At 54.1% G+C, this 26,867-nt stretch overlaps 1 protein-coding gene across 1 annotated transcript in view; it reads right to left on the reverse strand.

Annotated features, from left to right (window-relative positions):
• Positions 1-26,867, reverse strand: part of ITPR1 (inositol 1,4,5-trisphosphate receptor type 1) — a 185,935-nt gene that overhangs the window by 11,533 nt on the left and 147,535 nt on the right. Inside the window, 8 exon segments of the mRNA XM_054179973.1 lie at positions 10,520-10,680; positions 11,360-11,525; positions 12,754-12,893; positions 15,760-15,861; positions 17,163-17,358; positions 18,261-18,425; positions 20,645-20,820; positions 25,393-25,515. Of these exon segments, the coding sequence (XP_054035948.1) occupies positions 10,520-10,680; positions 11,360-11,525; positions 12,754-12,893; positions 15,760-15,861; positions 17,163-17,358; positions 18,261-18,425; positions 20,645-20,820; positions 25,393-25,515 (1,229 nt within the window).

Here is a 26,867-nt window from a genome sequence, read left to right on the forward strand (position 1 = left end):
GGGAAGGTGACCAGCACCCATCCTTTAGCAGGGACAAGCTTGTGCCCACTTCTGGGCTGCCCAGCTCCAGAGAGACACAGAACTGCTGGAGAGGCCAGGGGAGGCTGCAAAGCTGCTGAGGGGCCTGGAGCAGCAAAGGCTGAGAGCCCTGGGGCTGAGAGCCTGCAGGAGAGCAGCCCCAGAGGGCAGCTGAGCAATGCTCAGCAAGAGCTGAAGGAGATGTGGGGGGCAAGAGGCTGGGGCCAGGCTCTGCTCAGTGGTGCCCAGGGACAGCACAAGGGGCAAGGGGCACAGACTGGCACCCAGGAGGTTCCATCTGAGCAGGAGGAGAAAGTTGTTTGTTGTGAGGGTGCTGGAGGCCTGGAGCAGGCTGCCCAGAGAGATTGTGGAGTCTCCTGGTGTGGAGAGCTTCCAACCCCCCCTGGGCACTGTGCTGCTGGGCAAGCTGCTGTGGGAGCCCTGCTGGAGCAGGGTCCAGATGATCTCCAGGACTCAATGATCTCCAGAGGTGCCTTCCAACACCTACCATTCTATGACTCTCTGGTGGTAGCAGCATGTTTCAGTTTCTGTCTTGTGTCATCACAAATCACCCCCAAACAGCTAACACAGCTTGGTGGAGCACTCTGGAAATTGATTTCTTTCTTTGTGGTGAGATGAAACTCCTCAAGGTTTGTTCTTGTGCTTCCTGGAAAAAGCCCCAGGCAGGTTCTCTGCCTCTTCTGCAAAGAGCTCACTATCAGCTCTTGCACACCAAGCTGCTCTTCTCCCCTGCCCAGGGAAACACCACTTGATGGTGACCCCCCCATGCCACACTATTTCAGCTCCTCACATGCACCACACCTCTCACCAGAGGCTGATGGTTTAAGGTTCATGGTTCAAGCCCCTCCTGCCTCCCTGCTGCCACAGCTCAGACAGCTCTGTGGCTTTTACCCTGCTGCAGAGCTGGGACCCTGGAGGACAGGCAACCTTTCTAGAGGTGGAAGACTCACAGAATGGGTTGGGTTGGAAGGGACCTTAAAGCTCATCCAGCTCCAGCCCCCTGCCATGGGCAGGGACCCCTCCCACCAGCCCAGGCTGCTCAAGGCTGCATCCAGCCTGGCCTTGAACACCTCCAGGGAGGGGGTACCCACAGCCTCCCTGGGCAAGCTGTGCCAGTGTCTCCCCACTCTCACTGCCAAGAATTTCTTCCTCATCTCCACTCTCAATCTCCCCTCTTCCATCCTCAATCCATTCCCTCTCATCCTATCACTTCAAGCCCTTGTCACAAGTCCCTCCCTGACCTTGTGCCCCCCATACCTCCCCGAGGCAGCTCTGCAGTGGGCGACTCACTCGAGCCCAGCAGTGTGTGGAAACACAAGAGGTGACCCCACCAGCCTCACCCAGCTGGAGGGGTCTGAGGTGGGCAGGCCTGGTGGGACCCCCCTGAAGACATCTCCTACCCCCTGCAGAGAGGGCAGTGCCACCTCCCGCAGCAAGCTCCCCGGGGCTGCTCGGGGCGGAGGCTGGAAGCAGGAGGCGGCGCAGCAGGGAGCAGTGGGGCAGGACAGAGCAGGCATGCAGAGGCTGAGCAAACAGCTGCTGGTGGCCATGGCTGCAGCCTCCCACACCTACTCTTGCACAAGCCCTGCACGAGGGCCCGGGCTGCAGGAGGTGGCAGCGGAGATGACTCAGGGGACAGCCACCTCGCCCCAGCCCCAGGCCACCTCCCCGGCACACAGGGCCCCACCAGGCCTTTCAGCTGGGGAGCTGGGGGCACCCTCCATGGTTTCCAGCTGGAAGCCTTCTCCAGCAGCAAGGGCACGCTGCCCACCCTGCCAGCTTGCTCTGGCATCCACCTGAATCCCACCACCTTGTGCAAAGAAACCATTACACAGCACCGGGCTGCAGCCTTTGCTGCTCTGCTCCTCCGCCCAGCTCCTTGTCCTGCCCCAGGCTCAGAGCGAGACCCTCCACACGTCCATGGGGAATGCTAACCAGGTACTCCCAGGGGAAGCAAGCACTCAGGCACCTGAGGGTAATGCCAGCAGCAGCAGGAGGTTCTTTAAAAGCTGCTGAGGGGGCTGGAACTCTGCTGAGGAAAGGCTGAGAGAATTGGGGCTTCTTAGTCTGGAAGTTCCACCTGAACATGAGAAGAACTTGGGGTGAAGGAGCCCTGGAGCAGGCTGCCCAGAGAGGTGGTGGAGTCTCCATCTCTGGAAGCATTCCAAAGCCACCTGGATGTGTTCCTGTGTGAGCCTCTCTAGGTGCCCCTGCCTTGGCACCAGGGTTGGACTGAAGGATCTCCAGAGGTCCCTTCCAACCCCTACCGTTCTGTGATTCTCTGCAGGCCGCCCTGGCTGCTTGCACAGCTCTGGAGGGAAGAGCACAGCAGCAGCAGGTGGGGCAGCTGAGGCTGATCAACCCTTTCTCCCTGTGCAGCTCTTGGCTTGCACCTCCATGCCCATCTCAAGGGTGGAACAAGTTGCTTTGCTATCTGCAGGCAAAGCTCAGGACCTGAGCCTATGACACAGTGTTTCCAGCAGCCAAGGGCCTTCTGCCAAGCACACCTCTTGGCTCCTCTGTGCCTCTGCTATTATTTATTTAAGCCTGTAATTAGGTTGGCTAACTCTGGTCAGGCACCTCAAGATGCAGCTTGCTGGGCAGATAGCACCAAATTAAGGACTATCAGCTCCAGCTCAGAGCTGACCTCCTCAGCTCTCCTCCTCCTCTCCCAGCTTGCACCCAGGCCTGACCCCCCCCAGTTCCTTCATCTAGAACCAAGCAGCTGCAGACAAATCATGGTCAGCTCCCTTGGACTCTGCACTTGGTTTGGTCAATATTGTTAGGACAAATCTTTTCCATCCCATTTTGCTCCCAAAAAGGAGGGTTCCCAGGTGCAAGCCACAGAGGGATGGAGCCAAGCTCCTGGCACTTCTCAGGCTGCAGTTAAAGCTCTGCACACATCTGGAACCAATGCTGGAGTCATGAAGACCCTTCTGAGATGTTTCAGGTTTGAAGAATCCTGGCCTGCCACTTGTCACAGAAGGGTAAGGGTTGGAAGAGACCTCCAGAGATCATCCAGTCCAACCCCCCTGCTAAGGCAGGGTCACCCAGGGCAGGTCACCCAGGAACACATCCAGAGGGATCTTGAAAGCCTCCAGAGAAGGAGACTCCACCACCTCTCTGGGCAGCCTGCTCCAGGCCTCCAACACCCTCACAACAAAAGTTTCTCCTCATGTTGAGGTGGAACCTCCTGGGTTCCAGTTTGTGTCCACTGCCCCTTGTCCTGTCCCTGGGCACCAGCACAAAGAACCTGGCAGCTTCATCCTGACCCCCACCCCTCAGCTATTGATAGCCATTGATCAGATTCCCTCTCAGCCTTCCCTTCTCCAGACTAAGCAGCCCCAGGGCTCTCAGCCTTTCCTCATCACACACATGTTGCAGTGCCTTCAGCATCCTCCTAGCCCCCCCTGGACACTCTCCAGCTGATCCTTGTCTCTTGAAGTGGAGAGCCCAGAACTGGACACAGTACTCCAGGTGTGGTCTCAGCAGGGCAGAGCAGAGGGTGGAGAACCTCCCTAGACCTGCTGGCCACACTTCTTCATGCACCCCAGGCTGCCATTGACCCTCTTGGCCTCAAAGCCACTTTGCTGTCCCATGGAGAACTTGCTGTCCACCCCAAGGTCCCTAAAGGTCTTTTCCAACCAAAATGATTCTGTCCAGTTTTGTATGGGGAGGCTCCTGAGGGCACAAAAGGAAAGCTGCTTTCCACTCCTGATTCCTTTAAGGCTATCTGCAGCTTCAGTCCTCTCTGCAAATGGTTCCTCTCCAAACAGTGACACAATCCAGCTGAAGGTCCAGGACTCAGTGCTCTCCATCTGGACAGGGGAGCTTGGGCAATGCCTCCCAGCTCTGCCTGCCTTTTGTAACCAAGGTTAACGACACCTGTCCTGCTTGGTGCAGCTCCAGCTCAAAGCCCTCTGCAAACTGCACAGGACAAGGTGCTCACCCCTCTGGAGGGATCTGAGAGCAGCCTAGGTGGGGTGCTGAGGGATGTGGTTTAGCACCACACTCGGCCCTGGCTGGTTAATGGCTGGACTTGATGACCCCAGAGGTCTTTCCCACCCCAACTGTGGTCATTTTTCACGTGCACCTTTGTGTCCCTCAGCCAGGCAGCTCCTGCCCACACTGACCCAAGCCCAAGGTGGAGGTGCAAATGCAGGTCCCCACGGGAGGGCATGCACACATTTGCCCACGCCAGGGGCAGCACACTGCAGCTGCAGGTGTGACAGCTCCTGGATGCCCACAGACCCCAACCCCCTGCGCTTTTCCACCCATCCAAGCCTCAGAGCAACGACTCCTCCGTGCTCCACGCCTGCAAACAGCTGGAGGAGGAGCAGGCCTTTGCCAGGGCTCCGGGGTGACAGTGGCAGCCGTGGGGCTGCTGCAGGAACTGCAGGCAAAGGCAGAAAAGCTGCAGGAGAAATTCTCAGGGCAGGATGGGGAGATAAGACACTGCAATGAATTAATCTGCAGGGAGTTGCAGCGAGTTCACATTAGTCATCTGGGTGTGGATGTCAGTGTCTGGCCAGCACGATAAGTGAGTTCCCCCCCTCCTCCCACACGGTTGGGATTATTCAGACATCACCTGATCTCCCCTGGTGACTGCACAGCCAAGCAAGCAGCTGAACCGTGCTGCCTTTGTTCCTGGGAATCACAGGGGGCACTGGGTTACCAGCTCTGCAGCACCATTAGCATGCTCTCCACACAAACGCTGCTCCAGAGGCACTGATCCATCTGGAAGCCTCCCTATCTGAAGTGCACATCTGCAGTGATTCAGGCAGCTGAGCAGAAGTTAGGTCATCAGGAGGGCTTCATAAACACCACCAATTAAAGGCCATCTCTTACCACTAGATGGTTTCCCACATGCTGCAGAGCTGTCTGCGCTATTAAACAGATATTAGGAGGTGGCTCCAGAATGCATCTCAAAGGTGAGCAGCTGCTGCATGCCAAGCTTCTGTTTGCCTCCCTTGAAATCCAGGAGGCTATCAACCTCAGCTGGGCTGGTGAGGACCTCAGGAGAGAGGATGAGTCACCAGAGCAGCTCCTGGGGTGTGTACCCAAGCTCAGCTTCTACATCAAACACAACCAGCAAGCCCATGCCCCCCTCCTGGCCTTGCTCTAGCAATTCCCAGCAAAGACTCTGAAGATACCCCAGGTTTGTGCTTGCTGGGGTAGGGGGTGCCACTGGGGTAGGGGGTGCCACTGGGGTAGGGTGAACATTATCCCTGCTTAGGGGAGGAAAAGCTGGGGATGAACTGCAGGTCACTTCTTGAAAGTCTGCATTTGTAGCTACAAGACCACTGCAGCCCTGAATTCCCAACACACCAAGCTCTGCAAACACAGGAGAGCCTGAACCAAACCAGCCTGAGCCCACAGGCACCATCCCCACACACCAAGCTCTGCACACTCAGGAGAGCCTGAACCAAGCCAGCCTGAGCCCACAGGCAGCATCCCCACACACCAAGCTCTGCACACTCAGGAGAGCCTGAACCAAACCAGCCTGAGCCCACAGGCACCATCCCCACACACCAAGCTCTGCACACTCAGGAGAGCCTGAACCAAGCCAGCCTGAGCCCACAGGCAGCATCCTCACACACCAAGCTCTGCACACTCAGGAGAGCCTGAACCAAGCCAGCCTGAGCCCACAGGCACCATCCCCACACACCAAGCTCTGCACACTCAGGAGAGCCTGAACCAAGCCAGCCTGAGCCCACAGGCACCATCCCCACACACCAAGCTCTGCAAACACAGGAGAGCCTGAACCAAACCAGCCTGAGCCCACAGGCAGCATCCTCACACACCAAGCTCTGCACACTCAGGAGAGCCTGAACCAAACCAGCCTGAGCCCACAGGCACCATCCCCACACACCAAGCTCTGCAAACACAGGAGAGCCTGAACCAAACCAGCCTGAGCCCACAGGCAGCATCCTCACACACCAAGCTCTGCACACTCAGGAGAGCCTGAACCAAACCAGCCTGAGCCCACAGGCACCATCCCCACACACCAAGCTCTGCACACTCAGGAGAGCCTGAACCAAGCCAGCCTCAGCCCACAGGCACCATCCCCACACACCAAGCTCTGCACACTCAGGAGAGCCTGAACCAAGCCAGCCTGAGCCCACAGGCACCATCCCCACACACCAAGCTCTGCACACTCAGGAAAGCCTGAACCAAACCAGCCTGAGCCCACAGGCAGCATCCTCACACACCAAGCTCTGCACACTCAGGAGAGCCTAAATCAAGCCAGCCTGAGCCCACAGGCACCATCCCCACACACCAAGCTCTGCACACTCAGGAGAGCCTAAACCAAGCCAGCCTGAGCCCACAGGCACCATCCCCACACACCAAGCTCTGCACACTCAGGAGAGCCTGAACCAAGCCAGCCTGAGCCCACAGGCACCATCCCCACACACCAAGCTCTGCACACTCAGGAGAGCCTGAACCAAGCCAGCCTGAGCCCACAGGCACCATCCCCACACACCAAGCTCTGCACACTCAGGAGAGCCTGAACCAAGCCAGCCTGAGCCCACAGGCACCATCCCCATACACCAAGCTCTGCACACTCAGGAGAACCTAAACCAAGCCAGCCTGAGCCCACAGGCACCAACAGACTCAGACAACTATCACAGAATGGTGTGGGTTGGAAGGGACCTCCAAAGCTCATCCAGTCCAAGCCCCCTGCACTCAGCAGGGCAATCCTCCACTAGAGCAGGTTGCTCAGAGCCTTCTCCAGCCTCACCTTGAGTATCTCCAGGGCTGGGGCCTGAACTACCTCATGAAGGGCAGGTTCCATCAGTACAGGGTAATCCATTTTTATGCTGCCAGATCCCTGGCTTTTTAGTTGTTATTTGGATCAGGCTTAGAGAGTTCAACATCCCAAGCTTCAGCTCTGCTCCCAGCTTTCACTACTGGCTGTTCTGCACGCCAGGGTTTACCTTCCTGAGCTCCTGGCCAGGAAGAAACCCAAAATTCACCCCAGAACTCCTCTTCAGCACTGATCTTTCCCAAGGCAAACATTTCTCCCTACGCTGGCTCAGATTTCCTGCGGGCTCCAAGATGAGCTCCACAGGCAGAAGCTTCCCAGCTCTGCCACCTCCAGTGGAGCAGCTTAGCCTCAAAATTGCCTTTCTAGCCACAGTATTTTTAGAGAAGCAAACATCAAAATTCCAGATCACTCTTCAAGCTCCTGAATATTCACTAACTTGCATCAGTGAGATTGTCCAGGATCCTTTTGATACCACAGTGCTTAAAATATCTTGAAAGCTCTGCACAAGCAGCACGGGATGCAGCTCAAGCTGATGGGGAATATTTTAGTGCCCTAAATTCATATTTTGGTTTCTTGGGGTTGGGTTGGGTCTTTTCTTTCTCCCCCTTCCTCCCCCAACCCCCCTGGGGTTGGAACAACCCACAAACACTAAATGGCAAAGGCAATTTGTTATTTACTTTTGGCTTGGTGTTTGGCTGTTGTCTTTTTCGCTGTTGGCACAAGGCTTTGTAGAGAGACTCTGTTGGGAGGCAGAGCCAAGGTGAGGTTGGTGTGAGATGTGTTCTGGCATCCTGGTGGGGGGTGTCTGGGTATAGACTGCAGCTGAGCAGTGGTACCACCTAACAGCCCATGGGAGAGACGTGCCCCAACATGGTCATCAAAGAGCTTAGAGTGCCACCTTCAGTCTGAACACGTGGGGAGGGACTCCCTCCTACACCCAGCCATGACATGAGGGAAGGAAACACAACTGTTCAGGCTGCCCAGAGAGGTTGTGGAGCCTCCTTGTCTGCAGAGCTTCCAACCCACCCCTAGCCATTGTGCTCCTGGGCAAGCTGCAGTGGGTGCCCTGCTGGAGCAGGGGGCTTGGACTGGGTGATCTCCAGAGGTCCCTTTCCAACTCAAACCATAGCTGGTTTTGAGACTCTGGAAGCTGCAGGTATTAAGGAACCCCAGGTTCCCATTCACCTTCTGTACAAATGCAAACCATCACCTGTAACAGCTCAGCCTCCAGCTCTAGAGCCACCTCCAAAGGCTCAGCCTCCAGCTCTAGAGCCACCTCCAAAGGCTCAGCCTCCAGCTCTAGAGCCATTGACCCCTGTCCTTCTAGATTCATGGGATGAAGAGATAAGGCTTGAGTGAAAGATGAACCACGCTCCAGGTCTCTCCTAGATCCACCTCAGGCCCAAAAAAGGATTCTTGACTCTTACAGAAGTATTTCATGGAATTGCTGAGGTTGGAAAAGGCCTCTGAGATCACCAAGCCCAGCCATCCACTGAGACCACCATTAAAGCATTTAAAACAGGCCTGGTGGAGAAGCACATTCCTGCTCAGGTGTTTTAGGGTGTTTTTAATGCTAAAATGGCCATGGAAAGAACCTGCTTCTGCTTTTCAGAGGCAACTTTGCCAGCGTGGTGCCAAGGAGCAAGCAGGCTGCAAGACAGCGCTGGGCACTGCGCTGTCAGGCCCTGGCAGACCACTGCTGTGCAAGCCAAATTCCCTTCCCATTGCACAGCTCCTGTGCTCCCCCCATGCTTCCAGCAGCGCTGCAGAGAGCCCCTGCTGCTAGCTCTCCATTGAGAGCTGCCTCATGAAATGCAAAACAGCCCTGACTAGGAGCCACCCTCCCAACCTCTACCTGGAGTCACACAGACACCGCATCTGCGCGAGGCACTCGCTCTGCGCATCGTTTATCCACAGCCCCATTCACCACCAGGGTAATTAGTCACTGCTGACACCCCTGTGAATGGGAACTCTGAGGGAAGCTCTCCAGTTTGTGTGTTTTATTGCACACATCTTCACTTTTTGGTGATCTAGTTCCAACTGCCAACCTGCAGCCAGCATTTGTTCACCGGCTGAACCTTTGCCTTTTGAAAGCTGCTTCTAAGGCAACACACACACACAAAATAAAAAGGGGGAGGGGGGGGAAGTTCAACCTTAGCAAGCAGAAACATTTTCAAGAGTCCAGTGCTTTGCCCCCCTGAAGGGATGCTGGCTGTGGTGGGCTGAAGAAAGGCAGCAATGTAATCAGGCAGACCAGAAAGCAGCAGCAGCGATGTACTTCGTTATCTCCCTGGGCTAATCCTCCGTCAGGTGACTGCTCACAAGATTTCTTTAAGCCCTCATTACAGAGGCAGAAACCCACAGCCAGGACATCCACTGTAGTGACCCCAAAGTAACATGTTTAACCTCCAAGAGCTCTTGGTGGGATTTACACAGTGACCTGGGCCACCACAAATTGACCACTTCAAGGCAGGTTGTGCTCCCCCCCCCCACCCCCCTGACCTCCTCTCCCCTGCACTCGAAAGCTAAACAAGAAAAGGGTTCTGCTGTTTGTTCATCTGGAGGCAAATAAAGGCATCACTAATTGAAGTGTTAGAAATCAGGACCAGCTCTTGCCAGCCAGCCAGCAAGACAGACACACAAATTAGTAATTGGGCTTTAGGATCTAATTCCAGCAGCTCTGAACCTACAGCTTGGCAGAGGCTCATTACATTAATTCTCTCATTAAGAGGCCTCACAATTGACTAGATATTAATTATATGGGGTTGCTTTGGGTTGTGTGTTGTTTTTTTTTAACAGGAATAAGCTCAAAATCATATGACAACAAATCCTAGGAGTCAGTTCAAGGCAGGTTCTTTAAGTGGAGCTGCCTTGGCAGGGGGGTTGGACTTGATGATCTCCAGAGGTCCCTTCCGACCCCCACCACGCTGGGATTTCTCCTGGGGCAGGCTGGGAGCTGTTTGTTACACTTCAGACTCTTCCACCAGCTGGAAAACCTTCTCCCCTCACCATCAGCTTTCCAAACCAAGTGGCTTTTTCTTTTCTTTTTGTCCCCCACCCAGTTTAGATTCACAGAATGGGTTGGGTGGGAAGGGACCTCGAAGCTCATCCAGCTCCAGCCCCCTGCCATGGGCAGGGACACCTCCCACCAGCCCAGGCTGCTCAAGGCCTCATCCAGCCTGGCCTTCAACACTTCCAGGGAGGGCACATCCACAGCTTCCCTGGGCAGCCTGTGCCAGTGTCTCCCCACTCTCACTGTCAAGAATTTCTTCCTCATCTCCAGTCTCAGTCTCCCCTCCTCAAACAAGGAGACTCCCTGGCTGTCACCACTCACTGCCACCTGCTTGTGCACACACAGAGGAGTGCTTCAGGGGCTGAGAAGCTGTGGTTATGCAGATGCAGACAGCCATGTGACAGCACATGCTGGCTCCCACCAGTGTCCCTGCCTCCACCATCCACTTGCAGCACCCTGCCACGTGCTGCCATCAACATCAAGCCCTTCATCAAGTCATCCTGCCAAGCACATCTTAAATATATTATCTTTAGAGGGTGCTCCTGGAGGACAGACATTGGGTTGAGGCTGTCATTGGAGCTGGAACCCAAGTTTCTGCTCACAAAGTAAATCAGAGTGTTGCTTCCCAAACGTTCCAACAGAGTGCCCTAATCCAGAGGGAGGGAAAAAGGCAAGAATAAACCAAACTCCAAACTCACCTTGATCATCTCTGCCACGTAGCTCTCTGGTCCTGTGTACTCTGTTGAGTCTTTTACTTTCACTAAGACAATAAAGCACAAGTAGTGCCACATGTTGTGCTCCTCCTTAATGTGCTCCTCAAAGGTGACTGTCTTGTTATCAAACTTATCTCTTTCCAAGCCTGCAGGAGAAGATGGGGCATTTACCACCAGGAAAGATGAGTTTTGAGAATTCAACTTGTTTCTGCACTTCATTATCCTACTGAAATGAAGAGGTGGGAGAGGCTCCAACCCCGTGCAAAGAAGGCATCGCAAGCCCTGCTCACATCTGTTGTGCCTAACAGAGAACATGGGGTTAATAAAAATAAGGTAGCTACCTCCCCTGCAATCAGCTTGTTGGATTTCATAACACATCTCCTATTTTTAGGCCAAATGATACCAAAAAGCAACATTTGCTTTGCTGCTAACTTCCAAAGGTTACTTCTGTCAGTCTGGGAGTTATGCAACCTCGGCGTGACCACGGCGTTGCACCACGCTGGGCTCAAAGGCTCAGCAGCTTCAATCCCCAAGCTACTGAGGAGGGGAAAAAAAAACCCCAACCAAACCAAAAACCCTCCCACAGGTGCTGCTCAGTGCTCTGTATCCTTGGGGGGGGGGAGGGGGAAGTGTGCTTCTAAAGATCCCTCTTACTCCAATAGGAAAATATTCTTTGAAGCACAGGAGGAACAAGCTGAAGAGTTGAGGGGAAAGCGGTGTAAGTGAGCTGGCATCCCCCAGCCAGGCAGGAACAGGCAGGGATTCCAGACTCCTCTTCCCTCTGAGTTTGAGTCCCCTGTCCCTTCAGTGCCTTTCTGCACTTACCACAAATGAAGCAAGTGGTTTTCAAGATTTCCTCTTTCTTCTGTTTTTCGCTCCTGAGGTCAGCAAAAGTGTCGATGATCACACCAAAGATCAAGTTGAGGACAATGATGATGACCATGAAGAAGAACAACAGGTCATAGATGACTCTAGCAGCAAAGAGAGGTTCCTGCAAGGCACAGATTCCAGTCATCAACGACCCCAAGAGGGGCACTTTTACCCCTTCCCAAGCCTCTCTCACACTGCTGCCCCCCAACCCCTCCTTTCAGTCTCCACTTCTGAGGCTCTTCTATCATTTTTCACTCCATACCCTAAGTGAAAGTGAAATGCAAGGTCACTGAAAGAGAAACCTCCTTAGTCAGCTACTAGGATGCTCTGCTAGCAGTGTCCCAGTCTGGCCTCTCTCCTCTCCCACTGAAGTTTGTTCTCCCCCTCATCCCTGCACCCCAATGATATCCTTAATCTTCTACACCACTACAGTACCAGTGTTGACCATGAAGTCTTGTCCTGCAGTGTGATGGGATTCATGACATTCATGCTAGCAACCATGTAGACACTTCAGCTGGCTTCTCTGTCTCCACTTCATGTTTATTGCAGGTCTGAATACCCCAAGACCTAACCCCTCCCCTCCCCCCTTTCCAGAATCATTCTGCCCGTTGGGTGCCCAACTTCTCTTCAGAACGATGCAACTGTTGACCCTCTCTCAGCTGGAAATAGGCTAAGCCACCAGCAAACACCTTGGAGCTGCAGATCACCCAGAAGACATCCACTCTGACCAAGGCTGGCCCTTTGGCCCCTGCTGTGCTTGTGGGGAAGAACCAGAGAGAGGAGATTCAAATGGGCACAGAAGCAGCTCCACAGGCACCTTTGAGTGTACTGATATGTTCCTGCTGCTTTGACTGGTCCTCCCTTATTAGTGATTGCCCCAAACAACATCCTTCCTCCCCACACTCCCAGCTCCAACCCCCATCCTGGTCCCTGTCCTCTCCTTGTCTTACACATTCCACCTTTCCCCAGGGATGCTCCCCACAAACTCCTGCCACGAGCACAGCGTCAGCTCCCAGCTGCTTCCTCCCGGTGCTCTTTCCCTAGCTTGTGCTTCTCTTGTTTCTTCAGATGCTGAAGTGCCAAAGCACAGACTGTTGGCTGTTCCTTTGGGCTGCATTCTGGACACCCCTCAAGCTTAAAAAAAAAGCCCTGAAGAAGGCTGGGTAGAAGCCTGCTGGAAGTGCTTGCTGTGAAATCTGCTGCCTCAGAGCTGGAACCACATGGCACGAAGGCTCCGGACGCTGCATCTGTCCCAAGGCAGCACACGCACAGCTTTCCCCCAGCACAGCCAGCCCCCACCCAGCCCTCCCTGGTGCTCGCTCTCCCACCCCCATCCAGTGCTGATTTACCTCCTTGGATGGTTTCCTGAGCACATCACCTACTCCACCCCCACTGCGCAGCCCGTGACTCAGTACGGTAACAATGCACATCAGCAGCGTCTCGCACGTATGCTCTTTGTTCTCTTCCTCCAGCTCCTCAGCAGGCACTTCTGTGAACACAGCAAGCAAAGACACGTTCCCCAAGGCAGGCACACCAGCTCTACTCATTCTCTCCATTCTTTCCTCCTTAGGTTTTCTGCCCCCCCTTTGCAATGCACAGAACGGGCTGGGTTGGAAGGGACCTTCGAGACCGTCCAGCTCCAAGCCCCTGCCATGTGCAGGGACACCTCCCACAGCCCAGGCTGCTCAAGGCCTCATCCAGCCTGGCCTTCAATACCTCCAAGGCAGGGGACATCCACAGCCTCCCTGGGCAACCTGTGCCAGTGTCTCCCCACTTTCACTCTCAAGAATTTCTTCCTCCTCTCCAGTCTCCATCTCCCCTCTCCCAGCTCAAAGCCACTGTCCCTCATCATGGCACTCCCAGCCCTTGTCCAGAGTCCCGCCCCAGATCTCCTGGAGCCCCTTCAGGTGCTGGAAGGCTGCTCCAAGGTCTCCCTGGAGCCTTCTCTTCTCCAAGTTGAATAGCCCCTCACAGCCTGTCCCCACAAGGGAGGTTCTCCAGCCCTTTGATTATCTTCATGACCTCCTCTGAACCCACTCCAAGAGTTCCAGGTCCTTCTTGTGCTGGAAACCTTGCAGGATTTCCAGCCAGAGCTGTACAAACCTCCTGAGCTCCTGCAAAGAGCCAACCATGGCAGCAGGTTTCTGCCCTTCATTCCCCACCAACAGACTTTTCTTTTGTGCTTGAGCTGCTGCCTGGGACTTGGTTGAAACTCTTTCCATTCCTGTTAGCATGCACAGCTCAGCTCACCAGATGCCTGTTTATACAGAATCCTAGCTTTTTGACAGCTCAGAGGACAAAGTGTTGCCTCTGACACTCTCCCTTGGTGCCTAACAGATTGCACAGCCTTTGGGCTGCACTCAAAATGGCAACTTCCACTTGTGTTCCTCAAATGGCTAAAATATCACTGCTGAGGGAAACAGCCTTCTGCAAAAGTACCACCACACTTCTTCTGACCCTCTCTTCATCTGCCAGCAGCCAGGTCTGGGCTCCCCAGCTCAAGACAGACAGGGAACTCATGGAGAGAGTCCAGGGGAGGCTACAAAGATGCTGAGGGGCCTGGAGCAGCTCTGGGAACAGCAGAGGCTGAGAGCCCTGGGGCTGAGAGCCTGCAGAAGAGCAGCCCCAGAGGGCAGCTGAGCAATGCTCAGCAAGAGCTGAAGGAGCTGTGGGGGGCAAGAGGCTGGGGCCAGGCTCTGCTCAGTGGTGCCCAGGGACAGCACAAGGGGCAAGGGGCACAGACTGGAACCCAGGAGGTTCCATGTGAAGAGGAGGAGAAAGTTGTTTGCTGTGAGGGTGCTGGAGGCCTGGAGCAGGCTGCCCAGAGAGGCTGTGGAGTCTCCTGGTGTGAAGAGCTTCCAACCCTCCCTGGTCCTTGTGCTGCTGGGCAAGCTGCTGTGGGTGCCCTGTTTTAGCAGGGGGGGTTGGACTGGGTGAGCTCCAGAGGTGCCTTCCAGCCTCACCCTGCTGGGATTTTGGGCTATAAAAAGATCTGTGGAGTTTCCCTTCCTGCAGGCAGTGTGTGAAGGGAAAGCAGCAGGCTGCTGCAGCTGAACAAGGCAGCTCCTCCTCTGTCAGCACTGAACCTTAGCTTATCAAAGGGGACACCTGAGCAAAAGAGAGCCCTCTCCTCTTGCACACAGGGGCTGGTGGCCATTACTGACCTTTGAAACATCTGAGCATGTAAGAGCTCCACTTCTAGCAGAAATAATGCTGTTCTGTCTGGCTCTCACAGCCAGCATCATAAATCTCTGAGAAGCAAATCACATTTACCTGAGAATACAACTGAAATATTTCAGTGGCCAATCTGAGGCTGCTGGTGATGCCACAGTGTCCTGCATGCACTGTTCTTCATCTCAAAACTCCCCCAAACCTACCCTTGTCTACTTCATCCTTGCAATACTTCCTGCCTTGGTATTGAAAACAGCTTCCTTGGGTAACTGGACAGAGTGATGCTGACAAAGCCATGGAGCACAACATCTTTTAAAGATGGAAGAGAGGAGACTGAGACTGGAAATGAGGAAGAAATTCTTCAGAGTGAGGGGAGGGAGACACTGGAACAGGTTGCCCAAGGAGGCTGTGGATGTCCCTTCTCTGGAGGGGTTCAAGGCCAGGCTGGATGTGGCTTTGAGCAAGCTGGGCTGGTGGGAGGTGTCCCTGCCCATGGCAGGGGGTTGGAGCTGGATGAGCTCTGAGGTCCCTTCCAAGCCAGCCCATTCTGTATTTCTCAGGACATTATCCTGTGAGATCATACTTCATAGGCTTAAAACAATAAACTCTGCAAGGAGGTAAACAGCAGCACTTCCTTCTCTGAGTGACAAGGTGGAAAGCTAAAGAGCTGGCCAAGTTCTAAGTGTCTCCAATCACTCCGTGGTCAAATGGTCTTGATGCTCCTGGCCTGCATGAATCCTCTTTCCTGTTAGATTGCCTCATGGCAGCTGTGCTCCCAAGTTTATTACTCAGGATTTTAAGGTAAGTTATTTTGTTATTAAGGTGCTGAATTAGAAGAATGTTGACAATTCAGGGTGGGAGCTCTGAATTCAGAGAGTCTCAGATTGGTCTGGGTTAGAAGGAGCCTCCAAAGCTCATCCAGTCCAACCCCACTGCAGTCAGCAGGGACATCCTCCACTAGAGAAGCTTGCTCAGAGCTCTGTCCAGCCTGGCCTTGACTATCTCCGGGGATGAAGCCTCAACCCCCTCCCTGGGCAGCCTGCTGCAGTGTTGCAGCAGCCTCCTGGTGCAGAACTTGTTCCTCACATCCAATCTCAATCAATGCTCTGCTCTCATTTCAAACCATTGCCCCTGGTCCTGCCCCTGCAGGCCTTTGGCCACAGTCCCTCAGCAGCTCTACTCACGGTCTGAAGGGATGATGGAGGAACAGTTTTCACTGCTGCCTGCTTTACAAACATCTGAGTAGAGAAACTCTCCAGTCATGGTCTCACCTGCTTCTGAGCGATCTGAAACCACAACAGGATGAACAACAAGTCAACATTCTGCAAGATGACTTCCAGATATTAAGGCACCCCCCTCAAATCCCTCTGCAGTTAACAGGCAGGCCCACAACAGGATCTTGTTCTGGAGCTTAAGGGCACAATATTTGATTTATAGAATGATTTTAAATTCAGCCTGGCCAGCCCTCTGCTTTGCCCCTCACCCAGCCTGGCAGGCCCTCTGCTTTGCCCCTCACCCAGCCTGGCAGGCCCTCTGCTTTGCCATGGATTAAAGACCCAAGTCATGCCTTCATTTTGCATCAGCCCCAAAGTTGAGGGAGCCATGGAGGCTGTTCCCAAGTAATCACCTGGGAGATAGTGCAGAGCCAATTTTAGAGATGCCCTTAAAGTTGGCTTTCAAGTCCCAAAGCCAACCTGCTGCCTCCTAATAAAGTGTCTTCAGCATTCTCCAGCTGCATGGAAACATGAAGCAAAGGGCCAGGGAGCTTTGGGTCTCTCACAGGGTTGGCAGCAAATTAGAAAGAAGAGTGGGAATGTCCAATAATCCTTGGCTGAGCAGCTCAGGTGTCACAGAATAAAACCAAACCCAAACCTCTCTTATCACTCATTTCATTTCAGTGCTTCCCACCTACTAAACGAGCAGCCTGATGCTGCAGGGGGCAAAACCCTCCAGTTTTTAACCTACAAGAAGCAGCCTAAGGTCAGCACAGAGAAGTCTGCTGCAGCAATTATCTGAGGGAGGTTAGCAGAGTCTATACAGCTATGAGCAAAGCTGACAGAGAGAGAAACCTCCACTTGCACAGCAGCCCCTTCCTGATGCCCCTCCTTTAGGATCAGTCTCTTTGAGATGCAGGACTCATGTCTGTTATGTTGACACTAAGCCCCACCATTAAAATCCCCTCCAGGCACTGAAGATCTGGCAGAACTGAACTCTCCCAGGGCAGAGCCTTCTCTACCATGCCCTACCTAAAGCCTGCTTGTGACTGCAGGGGGGGAGGGAGGAGGTGCAGCAGAGCTGGCAAATCTTAGCACACAGCGAGGGCAGAGATCTCAGCTGTGTGCAGAAGAGCCCAAGTGCCATCTCCAGGGGTTCCTCCTCCCCATCCCCCTGGCTGCTGCAGCAGACTGGACTCTCTGCCCCAGTCAGGTGGGTTTGTTTGCCATGTGAACACTGTCCCAGGTCAGAAGGAAGCTGTGCCACTGGTGAGGCAATCACCGTGGCCTGCAAAAGGCGGAGGACACTCAGCACACCCTGGGGGGGGACTTCCCTTCTGCTCTTCACCACCAACTGAGTGGCTGGTACCAACCTGGCAATAATGTCTCATTAGGGAGCTTGTCTACTTCCAGGATAAAGTCATCTTTGAAGAAGAGGTAGCCCACGATGGAGAACAGGTAGACCAAGATGAGGGCAAGGACGGCGGTGAGGATGATGGAGCGGCCGTTGCGAGTGACGCTCTTGATGACGTTCAGCAAGGTCTCCTCTCGGTACACCAGGTCAAAGAGCTGGAGAACAGTGAGCAGAGCAAAGGCTGTCTCCCATGCCTGCTACCAGCACCCCTGCTGCCATGGTACATGCTGGCATAGAGTCTTGGAATTGTTTAGACTGGCAAAGACCTTCAAGACCATCAAAGTCCAACCATTAACAGACACTACCGAGCCTGCTGCTAAACCATGGCCCTCAGCACCGTGTCTCCAGGGCTTTGAAAGCCCTCCAGGGATGGAGACTCCACCACTGCCCTGGGCAGCCTGTTCCAGGGCTAGACAGCCCCTTCAGGGATGAGATTGCTCCTGATGTCCAACCTAAATCTCCCCTTGTGCAATGCAAGGCTTTCTTCTGCCTTTTCACTCTTTCAGGAGCCAGAAGGTCTCCCCTCAGCTTCCTCTTCTCTCCAGCCTAAACACCCCCAGTTCCCCCAGCTGCTCCTCACCAGCCCTGTTCTCCAGGTGCTTTACCAGCTCCCCTCAGAGCTGTCTTCCAATACCTGAAGGGATCCTCCAGGAAGGCTGCAGAGGGACTTTTCAGGAGGGTGTCTAGAGACAGGCCAAGGGGGAATGGTTTGAAGCTGAGGCAAAGCAGGGTCAGACTGGTGCTGAGGAAGAAGTTCTGCAGTAGGAGGATGGTAAGACTCTGGAACAGGCTGCCCAGGGAGGCTGTGAATGCCTCCTGCCTGGAGGTGTCCAAAGCCAGGTTGGATGAGACCTTGAGCATGAAAATTTAGTTGAGAGGTGTCCCTGTCTGGCCTGAGCCATTCTGTAACTCTCCAAAGGAGTATCTCCAGGGTGAGGTTCTTGAGTGCCTGTACCACAGCTTCCCAGGAGGAAAAATGAAAGCAACTGGTGCCTGACCTACCCAGAGATCCTCTAGATGGGACTTTGCAAACCCTGAGGGCCAGGTGAACACCTACCAACAGACTGTAGAAGAATTCATGTACAAAGAGTCCCAGAGCACAGATCAGGAGGTACAGCAGGTGATAGAGAAACTCCACATCCATGATCATCGCCTTGTAGCCTCTGGTGAAGGTTCCACAGTTACCCACAAAGCTCATCAGAAAGATGATTTTATTGCAAACCTGGGGAGAGAGATGAATGAGAAATGAGTTAAAAAGTGTGGCTTTCAGGCAAAAAGAGGCAGTGGTTCAAAGCTGGAGGTAACTCTGCTCCACGACGGCATCAACAGCCCTGTGGGCCTTTGGCACACGATGGAGTTCCACGCCTCACTCAACACCTGCTCTGCTGTGCTTCCTGCACAGCTGAGACACTGCCACTGCACATGGCCCTGGAAATGTGAACACTGACTCCACCTGGGTTTTGAAGAACATCAAGTTCAAGGTGTAAAGAAGAAACCAAAAGCCTTCCTAAACGCCCTGCTCTACGCACCCCGCTTTCTGCAGCCAAAGAACCCTCGAGCCTGCAGCAAGCCTCTGTGTTCTGAGCATCCCCATCAAGTGTTAACCACAAGAGCTCCAGATTCCCTCAGCAGCACCACCCAGGAACCCTCCTGCATACCCCACAGGGAACAGCAAGGAATTGCTTTGGTTGGAAGAGATCCTCAATATTGTCAAACCCAACCCTTAGCCCAGCACTGCCAGCTCCCCACCAACCCATGGCCCTCAGCACCACATCTCCATGGCTTAAATCCCTCCAGGGATGGGGACTCCACCACTGTCCTGGGCAGCCTGTTCCAGGGCCTGACAACCCCTTCAGGGAGGAGATTGTTTCTGATGTCCATCCTAAACCTCCCCTGGTGCAATGTGAGGCTGTTTCCTTTTGCCCTCTCACTTGTTCCTTGGCAGGACAGACCAACACCCACCCAACCTCAGGAGCCAGAAGGTCTCCTCTCAGCCTCCTCGCCTCCAGACTGAACAAGCCTGGTTCCCTCAGCTGCTCCTCCACAGCCCTGTTCTCCAGACCCTTCCCCAGCTTGGTTGCCCTTCTCTGGACCTGCTCCAGCCCTTCAATGTCCTCCCTGGAGCAAGGGCCCCAAAACTGAACCCAGGATTGAAGGTGTGGCCTCACCAGTGCCCAGTACAGGAGGACAATCCCTGCCCTGCTCCTGCTGGCCACACCTTTGCTGATCCAGGCCAGGATGCCGGTGGCCTTCTTGGCCAGCTGGGCACAAGGTAACTCAAGCAAGACCCCATGTCCATGATGCACTTAGCAATGAAGGCTCTGAGAAGCCATCTCTGCACAGCTCCTGCTGACTCAGGCCAAGAAAAACCCTTTCAGCTCAGTGGCCACAGGAGACCACAAGTGTCTGGGCTGGAGCACTACTGAAGCTCTGTGGTGCTCAGCCCTGCAGGCTCAGGCCACACATGACTGGAGCAGAAGTGCTGCTGTCAGCTCTTGGCTGGCAGGTAGGCTGCAGACAGGCATCTGGGAAATGCCTTCTGCAGTCAGTCTTCCACAAGCCCCAAAATACCAGAGCTTAGTCACCCAGTGCAGACAGGTCTGAGCCAACACCCAGCTCTGCCAGGGTCACTCAGGCTTCTTGACATATCTGCTTGGGGTGGGAGATGTCTCTAGACTGTGACAAAGCTGAGTGAAACCTCAGAGGTAGCCAGCCTGGAGAACCAGGATTCAATCAGAGAATGGCAGGGGTGGGAAAGGACCTGCAGAGACTGAGTCCAACCCCCCTGTCAGGGCAGGATCACCCAGGGCAGGTCACACATGAAAACATCCAGGTGGGTTTTGAAAGTCTCCAGAGAAGGACTCCACAAGCACTCTGGGCAGCCTGCTCCAGGGCTCTGGCACTCTTACAGTAAAGAGACTTTCCCTTATGTTGAAGTGGAACTTGGTTGGGTTGGAAAAGACCTCTAAAGCCATCCATCAACCCAGCACCACCATGGCCACTATACCATGGCCCCAAGTGCCATGGCCACAGGGTTCTTGCACACCTCCAGGGCTGGGCACTCCACCACCTCCCTGGGCAGCCTCTGCCAGTCCCTGACCACTCTTGCACCAAAGAAATTTGTCTTCTTCTCCAACCTAGCCCTCCCCTAGCACAATCTCAGGCCATTTCCTCTCCTATCCCCTGATACTAGGGAGAGGAGGCTAGCCCCCACCTGGCTCCAACCTCCTCTCAGAGAGCACTGAGGTCTCCCTCAGCCTCCTCTTCTCCAGGCTGAGCACCCCCAGCTCCCTCAGCTGCTCCTCCCCAGCCCTGCTCTCCAGACCCTTCTAAACAAAGGACAGCAAAGCACTTCAGCTCCAAACAGTTCCACCACAAGATCCCAAGCTCCTTTTGCCTGACATCTTCAGGAGGAGGCAAGATGCCCCTCAGGCCACTCACATTGAATGCCCCCAGGAGGAAGAGCGTGGGCTGCAAGCCGACGGAGAAGATGAGGCGCAGGATGGTGGAAGCGATCAGGGCTCGGATGCCGTGGGGCTTGGGGAGAGCGATCACGATGGCCAGGGAGATCAGCATGGCTGTCCACAGCAAGCCTGACAGGTGGGGCTCCAGTATTCCTGGGGTGCAGAGAAGAAAGGAAAACCAACCCCCATTTCAGTCCCTTTTGTGTAGCCAAACCAATCCAACCCAAAAGGAGCCACCAGATGCCACTGCCTCGTGCCTCCGGTGTCCAGGTGCTCCTGGTTTCCTGGAGGCCTGATGCCTCCAGCAGACCTCAGTGACCAACTTGTTGCTAAAGCTTGATGGAAATGAGAAGCACCACTTTTAGAAGAGGGTTCAGGACTCTACACCCTGGGTGCTGGAAAGGAGAAAGCTCTACACTGATGCTGCCTGCAGAGGCACTGCAGGTGCAGGCAGCCACCACAACTCCTCCAGGTCCACAGTCACAGCAGATTCTCCTATCAAGCTTTTTGGCCAAAAAACCCCAAGCCTCACAGCAGTTATGATCATCTCCTGCTATTTCTGGTGCTGTTTAGGCTGTCCCATGAGACTGACTGCTTACATAACATGGAGCCTGGGCTGCTAAAAATACCCTTCCCAAAGAGCCAGCAGAAACCCTCTGCTGAGGGGACACGGCTTCATTTACCCTGCACTTCTGCAGAGCAAGGCTTCTCCTCCTCCAAACTGACAGCAGATACAACATTTGTCTTCAAGCCACTGACTCCTCAACAGACAAAAGGGCAAGACCCCAGATGTCATGGCACTCTGCAGCCCTTTTGCAAGTAGGGCAGAGTCCAGCTCTGGAGCACCCAGCACCAGGAGGACAGGGAACTGTTATGGCAGGTCCAAAGGAAGGGACAAGGATGATCAGAAGGTTGGAGCATCTCTGCTGTGAGGACAGACTGAGACAGCTGGGGTTGTTCAGCCTGGGAAGACCTTAGAGCAGCCTTCCAGTACCTGAAGGGGCTCCAGGAGAGCTGGGCAGGGACTTGTAACAAGGGCTGGGAGTGACAGGATGAGAGGTGATGGCTTCAGCCTGGAAGAAGCTGGAGTTAGAGGAGACAATAAGAGAAAGTCCTTCCCTGTAAGGGTGGTGAGATACTGGAATGGGTTGCCCAGAGAAGTTTTAGAGGCTCCAAGCCTGGAGATGTTCAAGGCCAGGCTGGATAAGGCCTTGAGCAACCTGGGCTAGTAGAAGGTCCATGGCAGGGGGTTGGAACTGGATAAGCTTTGAGGTCCCTTCCAACCCAAAGCATTTTAAGGAGTACAGACTCAGAGGATTGCTTGGCAAGACAGACAGTGAGGGCTTCACCCTCCTCCACCCACTCAGGCTCAGAAGGCTTAGGAAATATTCCTCTCATCTGACTGCCACGAGCAGCCCTTTCAGTTGGCTCCAAATCACTGCAGATTAATAAAGACAGCAGAGGAATGATGGAAATTAAAACTTAATAAGTGTCAAGCTGAACAGATGTTTCTGCTGTCTGAAGGGACTTGGGGATCCCAGAGCAGCACCAAGCTGTCAAACAGCAAGAGGTGCAGAGCTCAAAGCAATCACCTGGGTGGGAATAAAGAGCAGAGATGGGAGAGGGAGAAAAAACCTGCAGGAGCTGATTGGGGAATGAGTTGGGAATTGCTGTGAGGCAGACCCTGAACAGCCCAGCTATCACCAAGCCATCCAAAGCACAAGAACAGATTAGCTGTCACAAGTTCTAGCAGTTTCCAGCAGGCCTGCAGAGATACCTGGAGTTAATCAAGTCCTCAGCTGTTACCTCTAACACCCACCCTGGCATGGCCTCACCATGCAGCAGTGAGGAGAGTGATGTCATGACCTAAAAAGGCCCTGCTGGGACCAAGCCAGGCCAATGCCTGCAGGGAAGAGTGAGGCTTCAGCACAATCACAGCAACCCAGCGTGGTGGGGGCTGGAAGGGACCTCTGGAGACCATCCAAGTCCAACCCAGCTCCTAGAGCAGGGCACCCACAGCAGCTTGCCCAGCAGCACAATGCCCAGGGGAGTGCTGGAAGCTCTCCACACCAGGAGACTCCACAACCTCTCTGGGCAGCCTGCTCCAGGCCTCCAGCACCCTCACAACAAACAACTTTCTCCTCCTGCTCAGATGGAACCTCCTGAGTTTGTGCCCACTGCCCCTTGTGCTGTCCCTGGGCACCACTGAGCAGAGCCTGGCCCCAGCCTTTCCATCCCCACAGCTCCTTTAGCTCTTGCACTGCTCAGCTCCCCCCTGGGGCTGCTCTTCTGCTCTCAGCCCCAGGGCTCTCAGCCTTTGCTCCTCACAGTGCTGCTCCAGGCCCCTCAGCAGCTTTGTAGCCTCTGCTGGAATCTCTCCAGTAGTTCTCTCTCTTGAACTGGGGAGCCCAGAACTGGCCCCAAGCCTCCACATGTGGCCTCAGTGGTGCAGAGCTTCCTCTCCCCCAGCTCTCCAGGCCTCTCAGAATGGCAGCAGAGCCTAACAGTGTCACAGCCACTCCTGCCAGTGTTGTGCCATCAGCAAAGCTGCTGAGGGTCCACTCTGTCCTTTCATCCAGATCATTGGTGAAGATGTGGAAGCTCTCTCTCCTTCCTGGAGACTGGGAGCAGACTTGGAGCAGTGTCTTTGCCCTTGGCACATGAAGCTCACTCACCATCAACTCTCCAAGCCCATCAAAGCCTTGCTGCCAGCACATGGGAGTTGATGAGAGTGGGAAGCTCTCCCTGTCTCTGCAACTCTCACCACTCCAGGGCTCAATTCCAGGCAGCCAGTTTTGCTCCTGCCCCCCAAGTCAGACGTTTTACAGCTCCTGCTCCAGTCAGAAGCTGATCAGCTGCTGAGTTCAGCACAGCTGAGCAACCCAAGGCACAGAAGCTTCCCCCAAACGCTCTGCTTTGAAGAGGCTCTTTGGTTTCTCCAGCTGAATACACCCAGGGGTTTGTTGATGGTTTTCACTGGGGCCTGGAGCTCCCAGAGGATGAGATGTTTATCCAAATGCTGAGAACCAAAACATTCCAAATATGCAGGGGCAGGGCACCTGCCAGAGGCCAAACAGCCCCCCCTGCTCCTGCTGCCTCTCAGCCCAAGCAACACCTTCACCAGCCTTGCTGGCAGCCACAAACACAGGCTTTGGAGGCTTAGCTTGGGGTCTTGGAGACTGAAGGCAAAGTTCAGCTGCTCTTCATGCTGCTTCTAACCTTGCAGCCAACTGTTGGTCAGAATGGGATCTGGGTGAGATCACCTAGGTGGCCCCACGGTCTGCTGCCAGGGGGGGATGATGCAGAGGTGCAGCAACTCTTCCCTCTCCCAGAAGATCAGACTTTGGGCTGAAATATCCTGAAGCTTGCCACAGAGCTTTATCAGGATGCAGAACCCCAAACACAAGTTTTCTGTGGCCACCACCAAAGGCTTCTGCTGCCAAAGGCTACCAGGACAGAATCACAGCTCTCAGGTGAGCTGCAGAGGGGTGAAGAAGTTTTTGTGCCACACACACAACTCTGCTGAGAATTTCCTGCAGTCACTGTGGTTGGAAGAGACCTTGAAGATCATCAAGTCCAACCATTACAGGGTGGATGTTCAGGTTACTGGTAGCTTTGAGCTGTGCTGAAGTTAGCAACAGACCCAGAGGGAAGCTCAACAGGAAGAGAGCAGCATCTAACTGGCCCTGTTACATCATGAACCTCAGAGGAAGGGAAGCTCTGAAGGTGGGAGCAGGTTTTACTGCTGGGGTCCTCCTTCACTCCAGATGACAGGGATGTGGAACAAGCTCCTACCTAGACACTGCCTCCACCCCAGCCTGGCGAGCAGTGGGCACCAGAGACATCCACAAGAAGACTCCTCCAGATTTCCTGCCTCTTGCTAAGATGACTCCAGCTCTTGACCTGCCCTGGGGTGCATCTCCAGGAGAGGCTGGATGAAAGGAAGAGCAGCTGAGCCTCATCAGGACTCCACAGGGAGTAGTTACTGAGCCACACACCACCACTGGCTGGGTCCCAAGCAGCTCCCAGGAGAGCTGTGACAGCAAGATGGTGCAACCCCACCTGAAGCACTCACATCAACCCACAGTTCATGTCAGAAATGACAGCAAAGCCAGCTGGTGGCAAGGAACCTTGGAGTGGGCAGGCTGCTCCTGAGCTAGGAGACACATGCAGCACACTCCTCCTCACTGCTGGGGGCAACCTCAACAGTAACAGAGGGGAGCTGAGCTCTCTCTCTGCATCCTCCATCCTTTTCTAACAGCATGAGGCCATGTCACTTGGCCCTCACCCACATCACCTGCCACAGCAGGGGCATCTCCCTCACCCAGCCTCATTCAGAGGCCTGCTGGAGTGCTCTACAGAAAACTGTGCTGACAGAACAAAAGCTCAAGGAAGGCAGCAAATTAATTCACAGCTCTCATCTTTTTAGCTCAAATACTTCATTACAGAATCTTAAACCAAAGCAGAGCAGGCCAGTAATTAAAGCTGGAGGTCTGCCTTGGACAGTTTCTTTCTCCCCCCACTTAGGACAAAACATGGCTTTATGCTTCCCTTAAAACCCCCTGAAGGAAGTCAGGGCAGCACCATTTTCATCGAGGCAATTAACACACAGAAGCCAATTTCTGTTCTGCTTCCTCCCCTGAAGTAAGCAGAGAGGCAGAGACAAGTGGGGGATAGGATTTGGCTTCTTCACACATTTTTTGTCTGTGCTTTAAATACCAGTACCTCCTCGAATTCCTTTGAATGGGTAGAAAAATGCCACCAGCAGGTTCATGAGGACAGCCAGGTTGAAGGAAATGCTGCTCCAGAAGGACATGTTGCGAGCACACCAGTAGAGGAAAGGCTGAGCTGCAGAGAGAGGACAAGAATTCTTACTGGAGCATTGAAAAGAGCCAACCAACAGCCACAGAAGCAAGAGTTCCACCCCCAAAACCCCCCAAACAATGTCCCCAGCAAAACTCAGCTTGCCCAAAAGCAGAGCATCAAGAGCAGTGACAGCCAAGGCTTCTCCTGAAGTTGATTACTCTTCACCTCTGGGGTACTGCCAGTGTCCTGCAGAGTGCTTTAAGGCAAAGGATTCACAGACTCATAGAATGGTTTGAGTTGGAAAAGACCTCCAAGATCACTGAGTCCAAGCCTCAACCCAGCCCCACCACAGCCACCAAACCATGGCCCCAGCTGCCATGGCCACAGGGCTCTGGAACACCTCCAGGGATGGGGACTCCACCACCTCCCTGGGCAGCCTCTGCCAGCCCCTGACCACTCCTGCTGTACAGAAATTGTTCCTAATCTCCAGCCTAGCCCTCCCCTGGCAGAGCTCCCCTGTGTGCAAAAGGCAGGAGAGTATCTGCAGAGAGCTGTGATTACAGCTCACCAGCTGCACCTTTAACAGGAGCATCACACAGAAACTGCTTTTAGAAGACTCTTAAGTTTCAGTAATCTCTGCAGCCTGAATCCAGAGGCTCAGAAAGCACAAAAAGATTCATCCTCTGAAGTGGTTGTGGTCCAGAAGATGACAAGGACAGCTAAGAAGCTGTCTTGCAGTAATTCCTTCAGCACCAAGGCAAAGCCTCCCCTGATTTTAGCTCCTGCAGGGTGTTGTGCAGCAAACTGTGTGCTCCTGAGATCTGCAGTGGAGAAAGCCCCACATCTATCCAAAATGCTCTCAAAGAAGGGAAAGAATGAAGGATTTACCCTCTTGGAAGGATGTAATGTGCAGACATCAGGGAGCAAAGGGAAAGAAGCTCCCAGTGAGGGTTAGGGCAAAGATGAAATTACACATTCTGGGGCTCAAGAGTGAAGGAAGGACAGCAGCATGGCACAGCAGCCTGCCTGCAGCCCCACAGCAGCCACCAGCTCTCTTCAGCAAGTGCTGTCTGGAGGACTGGATCCAGTTCTGGGCTCCCCAGTTCAAGAGACAGGGAACTGCTGAAGAGAGTCCAGGGGAGGCTACAAAGATGCTGAGGGGCCTGGAGCAGCTCTGGGAGGAGGGAAAGGCTGAGAGCCCTGGGGCTGAGAGTGTGAAGAGGAGCAGCCCCAGAGCTAAAGGAGCTGTGGGGGGGCAAGAGGCTGGGGCCAGGCTCTGCTCAGTGGTGCCCAGGGACAGCACAAGAAGCCATGGGCAAAGACTGGAACCCAGGAGGTTCCATCTGAAGAGAGGAAGGAAGTTGTTTGCTGTGAGGGTGCTGGAGGCCTGGAGC

Source organism: Dryobates pubescens, chromosome 1 (genome assembly GCF_014839835.1).
Source record: "Dryobates pubescens isolate bDryPub1 chromosome 1, bDryPub1.pri, whole genome shotgun sequence".
NCBI lineage: Eukaryota > Metazoa > Chordata > Aves > Piciformes > Picidae > Dryobates > Dryobates pubescens.